This window comes from Macadamia integrifolia, chromosome 14, assembly GCF_013358625.1.
Source record: "Macadamia integrifolia cultivar HAES 741 chromosome 14, SCU_Mint_v3, whole genome shotgun sequence".
NCBI lineage: Eukaryota > Viridiplantae > Streptophyta > Magnoliopsida > Proteales > Proteaceae > Macadamia > Macadamia integrifolia.
The window spans coordinates 17,909,431-17,916,848 of record NC_056570.1 but is presented as its reverse complement, the minus strand read 5'-3'; the positions used below and the strand labels follow the sequence as shown (position 1 = coordinate 17,916,848).

At 43.5% G+C, this 7,418-nt stretch overlaps 1 protein-coding gene across 1 annotated transcript; it reads right to left on the bottom strand.

Annotated features, from left to right (window-relative positions):
* Positions 1–5,372: 5,372 nt before the first annotated feature.
* LOC122060686 lies at positions 5,373–6,255 on the bottom strand. The gene is made up of 2 exons (XM_042623800.1): positions 5,881–6,255; positions 5,373–5,783 (listed from the first exon to the last, which is right to left on the bottom strand). The coding sequence occupies exons 1-2, from the start codon at positions 6,253–6,255 to the stop codon at positions 5,373–5,375; spliced, it is 786 nt and encodes a 261-aa protein (XP_042479734.1).
* Positions 6,256–7,418: the final 1,163 nt, after the last annotated feature.

The window sequence follows — 7,418 nt, the reverse complement described above, 5'->3', positions numbered from 1 at the left end:
GTTTCTTATGTTTAACCATTTTTTTTTTTTCAAGTTTTACAAAAAAATTATTCCACTTGATTACGAACTTTGTTCCTATTTTCCCATTATTTCTGTATGGTTATTGACAAAATGCTAATAGTAGCACATCCTATCAAGGTTTGGGCCGACTGGCGAATTTGAACTTAACCCTATCACTGCTCCCCTATTATTTTATGCATGTGCTTCTATTGTCCTAATATAATCAATGTAACTCGATACGAAGACAATTGTGCTACACGCTTGCCAGTAGATAGTAGGGGTCTTGAGGAGGGGAGGTGGCGGTTAAATATAATGTATTTTTTAAATATAATATATTTTTTTTGTACCCCTCTGAAAAAAGTATAATTATACACCTATAGACACCTCATTTTGTCACCTCGGAGACTTACACGACAATGATGATTAGATTTCTTTATGTCAATCTTATGGCAGTTGAGGGTGCCATTGTAGTGTTGTTACTCTTGCCATTGTTGTCGAGCAGTGCTTAATGTGTTAGCTACTGGGAAGAGTAGCAATGATATGGCTGTTACGGTCAGCTTGATCGTGATTATGGAGCTTTTAGACTTAGTTGACAGTGACTGGGGAGGTCTGATATTGACTAGGATGGGCAGTGCCGGATTGGTCGAACAATGACAAGGTATATAGAGCAACTTTGGAGCCAATTTGAGCAGGACAAATGGCAGAATTGGCAAGTGAAATGTACTAGAGATGTGTAGATTAATTAGTCACTTTTCCAATCTTATGTTGAATTGCATCAATTTGATTCTGGATGAGGGAGATAGATGGATTCAATTCAATACAGACGGTGTTTGAAGCCTAAGTGTTCGACAAAATGCCTCAAAGAGGTGCCAACCACTGTTGGCACGGAATTCGTCCCTATTCCGTTATGGTCAACTAACCGTGCTGGAGGTTGCTTGGGCGTGCAGGATCCTTTCTGATCAGATTCACTTGTAAACCTGACTTCGATCAAACGATTTGGGTTCTCCTCTCGCCTCGATCGCTCCAAGGACTTTGAAAGAAAAAAAATCGCCAGTGGACAAAAGGCATGAAACGATAGAATGTTCTTCCAAAGGATTTTTGAATACAAAGCACTAGAGTCCAATGTATGGACATTGTGAAGGAAATTTGAAATAAAACAGAGAGTCCTACTCTACATCTGATTCTAAAAAATGACAAGTAAGGAAGAAATTTGTATTGTGTTGAGTTGTTGGTGTAATTGGCCGGATGTCCTCCTATTACCCTATTTTCTCTTCTTTATATAACTTGTGGATTAACCATCCCTCCATGTACACCAACAGCCCACATCCCTCATTAAGCTGGGTTCCAATGCGCTCATGACACCTGTCCCATGGCAATAGATTTTTATGCACATGCCTTCAACTGCCCCTACGTGTTGGTGCCACGTTGCTGATGGGTAATGGACTTCTTGAACATTACGGTTAGCCCACGTTTCTTCTTTTACGTACTAACCATTTCTGCCACGTCATTGGGCATATATTTTCAAATTTTGGCACCAACAATTGCCCCTCATAATCCACCATACAACATCATCATTTGGCCAAAAGTGCGAGTGGATTATGTAGATTGTCACTTAGTAACGGCTCACAAAATTCTGAAGCTAGCGCACCGTCAGATCATATTCCCTCGTGGCCTTCCTTAAATCCCCCTCGTGTTTATGCCTATTTTTAGGATTAGAATACCATAGACTAAGCCCTTGGTGGTTTAATCTTTTTATTTTTCAAAAAATTTTAAACCTTGGTTGATAATTACTTTGTCCATATGTATGTCAATCAGCCTCCTGTTTTGCCTATGTTACGTTTCCACGCATCCGGCGTGGTTTCAACAAGATTTTTACCATTCTTCCTTTAAAAGAAAATAGTACATGCGGGCACTATTCATCATCTTCTCCAATTCTCTTAGCCATTTTCTTTCTGTTATTGCTCCCTCTTCACGTGTCTAAGAGCACCATGAGTTCTTCTGCTCCCCCAAATGACGAACCACGCCTGGAGGACCAATTGGCACAAACTAGGATTCGCTTTGCACCCAATCGGTCCAGCCTGAGGTACTCATCTTTTATAACTCCTTCTTGTCCCTTGGTCCTGTCCTACCTTCTCCTTCCTTCAAGGTCAGAAATTTCCCCCACCATAGGAGAGAGGAACTGCTTTTCTGACAATCCAAACATGTTAGGAATGAGGTTAAGCCCAAACCTTGGTACCATTTTTGGCCTCGCTACCAGGAGGGCTGGAGCAAGTGGGTAGAGCAGATGACTGCGGTCAAATCTGTTAAATGGCATTCGTTGGGGATTTTTCATGCCATACAGCTAACCATGCGTTTCATTCCTCCCGACCGTCCTCTTCTTTAGGAAGCCATGTGTTTTTGGTCACACTCTACTAATGATTTTCACTTCCCCTGTGGTATGCTCAGCCCTACTCTTTCGGACATAGGGGCCTTGTTAGGTTTGAAATCCCAAGGTGAGGAGTTCAATGAAGCCACTAGTGGCTCTGTTGATGATCATGGTTTAGAGTTCGCCAAACGTTGCACCTACCCTTACTACATAACGAGCTACAGGGGAAGTGCTGGCCATGTTTCTAGGCAAGAGTATGTGGCATTCTTGCTTACTTGGCTATGTTGCTGCATGACCTATTCGAGGGTAGAAAAGATCTCCAAGGCCTTCTTGAAGCTGGCCAATGCCATAGTTGATGGCCGTGATGTGGATTTGGCCTCCTTAGTCTTGCTACTTTGTATTGTGGGTGCAACGTGGTTCTTGAGGAGAATTTCACCAATGGAGGTGGCCCATTCTGGGTTCTTCAGTTGTGGCTAAGGGCGTACTTCCCTGAGATTTATCCTTTTCAGGTTCAAAATTCTTCCCCTATTATGGGTTACTCTTTTGAGCACATGCCAGCACCACCTCCTACTCATAGAGTCTACTTTGACTTTTCTCCAATCTTCCGTTTGGTCATCCTCATGAATTTTTTATTCCTTTCCATTCTCTCAACAATGTACCAGAATGGCTGGCCACTGCTATCCGCGAGCCATTGACCGCGCCTGACTTGTGGGACAGTTACCTAACCTGCTGCGACCTACACTTTGGAATTACTCTTGAGCATTCCAAGAATAGCATGTGTGGAGCGCAGTGCTACAATTCGCACTTTGTGGTGTGCCAGTTTGGTCTCATCTAGTCTGCCCCTTATCCTTGTTACTACTTGTTGACTTACCTTAAGCTTGACAGCCCCATGTTATTCAGTGAAGAAGATATTCAGAGGATCAGAGACATTAGGACCCTGGTCCTTTCTGAGTTCATTCCTTTCCCGTTCCAGCTTTCCCTTGTATCCAATGACTTCCAGTCATGGTGAAGGTCCTAGTATGCTAGGGATATGGATGCAATTCTCTTTGATCATGCATCTATTACTTTTGCTCACAACGACGGTTCTCACACTACCTCATTTTCTAATATGCATAGTCAGGTTGACCGAAAGCGCCGTCTTCGATCTTCTAAAGTTAATTCCTCTTATAATCTTCTAAAGGTAATTCCTCTTATAACTCCATCGCAGAGTATGAGAAAGCTTTCCACACCAAGTATGACATAGATCGTCAAGTCATGAAGGAAAAACACCAAAAGGCCATAGGAAGGTTAGAGCGTATTGAGCACCATGAATTCATGGCATGGCCAGAGAATGCGAGGAAGCTACTCCGTGGCCTTCCCATAAGGTATGACCATTTTAACCATGAGTTTAAGCGATTGATGGAGAAAAAACCTCCTCTACCAGATGCACCCTTTGCTATTGCTGACATGGTGAACGCCTCAGCTTACGAGGCCATGGAGAATGTTTCCTTCTTAGGTCTGTTGGCTATTGACCATGAGTGGCATAGCATGAGAGACTATGTAGCTGTAGTCGGGTATCGCCCTAGCATTTGTATTTTTATTTCACTTTTTCCTTTGATCGTCAATGCTTTTGCTTTATCTGACCGTATATATACCTTTCCTTCTTAGTTGCACTTCCTGCTAGTATTGCTCAGAAAAATTTTGGTGCCCCTGACAAAGCCCAGGCCTTCAAGGAACTGTCTGACCTGCCAACGAGTGACCCTCTAGAAGAACAAGTCTCTTGAAAAGGTTGAGAAGAGGCAAACGGTCAGTGGCCACTCTGACCAAGTTAGCTTCTATGGAATCTAGGCGGTCTAGGTCTGAAGTGCTTATATCCATCTCCCCGTCCCAGAAGTCTAAAGAAGAAACCACTGTGCCCCTGCATTATCATGCTGGCACCTCTGAGGTTTCCAGTGTGTTTAAAAGTGAAGGCAAAGCTTCTTGTCAGATCATTACTCTTTCTGTCTTTTTCACAGTCTCATCTCCTCCAGGCTCTGAAGAAGTAAGTTACTTCCTCGCTTGAGCATCTTTATTTTCATGAGAGAGAAAATGACTAACCCCTAGTTTTTTACAGATTTCTCCTCCTCTCCCAGATTTTGGCAGTATGCTTTCTCGCTTGTACGTCTTACGATCTTATCAACTTCTGCCCTCCACAGTAGCTCCAGGAGAATCTTCCTCTGCCCCTTCCTATATTGCATAGGCGAAGGACCTTTATCAATCTTTGGCCAGCTTGTCTGCGAAGGAAATTTGGAAGTGTAAGCGAGCGACTGACATGGAGCACATTGTTGATAGGCTTCTGGCCAATCATAACCTCTCGGTGAAGCAATGGGAATGTGTGGAGTAACTTAAAGATGTGAGTAGATTGATAGGCCCCTCCATCCTTGAAGCAGTTGAGGTCATAAAATCTTCTGAGAAGCTTCTCGACAGACAGTCTTCCTCCAAAAAAATGGATGTTGGACATGCCAAGCTGGAGGGCCTAAGGGCAGCTGCCACTGCTTCTAATGCAAGGATCAAGACCTTGGATAGAGAGATCAGTTGCCTTCAGAGGGAGAAGGAGCAAGAAAAGCAACGGATGGAGTCTAACACTCGGGAATTCTAAGAGCTTATGGGAGAAATGACCTCTCTGGCTAAGAGCTTGCAAGCCTCTGGTCCATGGGTTGGGTCGCGCTAAAGGGATCCGTTTGAGGCTAATCACGCCCTGTCTTAGATTGATTACATGCTTAAAGCTGGTTGGTCACAAATGGCTGACCAATTTAACTTTCATGCCTACATGCCAAAGGAATCTAAGGGGGATGCCCTTTAGTGTGTTTGGACAATCTTTTCCTCGCCCCTTTTATGTTTTTTTTTTTTTGAATACTCTCGCTTCCCCTCTCATGTTTCTGGCCATTTTGGGTTCTTGGCAATGGAATTCTTTCTCCCTTGTTCTCCTATTTCTTCGTTGGTCAGTTAGAATTGCACTTGTTGATGTTGGGATTGTGTGTTGAGTGGATCACCTGTTATCTACACTGGTTCCCACATAGCTGGGAAGTACTTTTTCAAGTATTTCCCATTGATTGGTTTCAGATGAATTTGCCCATCTAGATCCTATAGCCTGTATGTTCTCCTTTGAGTGTTTGATATATTTCAAATGGTCCTTCCCACGTAGGGGACCATTTACCAAATGGGCTAGTCTTAGCCCCAATTGGTAGGATGGCCTTCCATACCAACTGACCCTCTCATATTCCTTAGGCCTAACACGCTTGTCATATGCCTTGGCCACTAACACCTTTTGAACCTGCATAAAGTTTAGTGCCTTGACACGTTCTTTACTTAGGTCCTCCAACTCGGTTAGTATAGCCTCACTGTATTCGAATGCCATCAAGTTATGCTGGCGTGCAACCCGTAATGACTTCACAGTAATCTCCATGGGAAACAAACACTACATCATAACTGAATATCAAAGAGAAAGGTGTGATTCCCGTTTCTGACCGTTTGGTGGTCTGGTAAGCTCAAAGGACCTCAGATAGCAACTTGGCCCAGGAAGAAGGATTATCAGTAATGACCTTAGCCAAGTTTGATTTTAGAACCTTGTTACTCGTCTCAACTTGGCCGTTTCCTTGGGCATAATAAGGGGTTAAGTGGATGACAGCTATTCCATGCTCCTTAGCAAACTCCAGTACTAGATCCTCTGTAAACACACTTCCATTGTCACAGGTTATGGTTTCAGGGAGGCCAAACCTGTGAATGATGTGTTGCTTCAAGAACTTGATGACATCTGTTTGATTTACTACCTTAAGGGGAATGGCTTCGACCCACTTGGTGAAAGAGTCCGTCTCGACCAGTACGAAACTATGCCCTTGACTAGGAGTATATATCTTTCCAATAATGTCCATGGCCCATCCCTTGAATGGCCATGGTATAACATAGGGTGCAAATCAGCCGCAGGAGCCCATTGGATTGGTCCATGCCTTTGACATGCTTGACACCCTTTGGCATACCTTAAACAAGCGTCTATGATAGTTGGCCAATGATAGCCACACTGTTTGATCAACCATCGTACTTTTGGGCCGGCCTGATGTGCTTCACAGATTCCTTTATGGATTTCAGCCATGATTTGTAAGAATTCACTTACCCCTACACATTGCAATAACAGGCGATCTTCGGCCTTCCTGTAGGCCATGTACCCTAAGGCTTGGTATCTGGTCTTTCGGTCAGTCTTGCTATTGTGATTTTACAGAAACTACAGCAAGGGAATTCTCTAGTCAGGTTTCAATTCCTCCAAGCTATTTATCTCTACTGCGCGCATTCTGCAATTGATGAGAATAGTTTCCTTCGGAGGGTTATCACTTGCTCACATTGACCCTCTCCTAACTTTGAGCCCAAAGCGGCTTGGGATAGACTGTTGACCATTGAGTTTTCCCTTCTTGGGACATACCTGAGGGATGTGTATTGGAATCTTTTGATTAGGCTTTTGGCTCTAGTTAGGTACTTAACCAATGACTTGCTCCCACACTGATACTCTTCAGCGATCTGCTTAACCACTAATTGGGAGTCTTTGATTACTTCAATCACTAGCACGTCCATCCCTAAGAGGGTTTCCAAGCCGATTAGTAGGGCCTCATATTCTGCTTGGTTGTTGGAATAACTAAAACATAGCTGAAAGGCCAGATGTGTCTCCACACTGTGTGGAGAGATGGTTACCACTTCTGCTCCAACTGACCGTTTCGTTCTTGACCGATCGAAAAACATCCTCCAAGGACAAAAGCTGATCATGTTCTCTCGTGACATTTCCAATGGTGGATGGTTAGCTAGAAAGTCCTCTAAGGCCTGCCCCTTCACAGCCTTTTGAGGCACATATTGTAAGGTAAACTCGATTAAGGCCATAGCCCAATTGCCAATCCTTCCTTGCACCATAGGTTTATTAAGCATGTGCTTAATCACTTCCGTTTGACATAAGCCATTTACGGTCACCGGGATCAAATAGTATTATAGCTCGGTGTAGGAGAAATATAATGATAAGCATAGCTTCTCGATGGTTGTATACTTTATTTCGGTG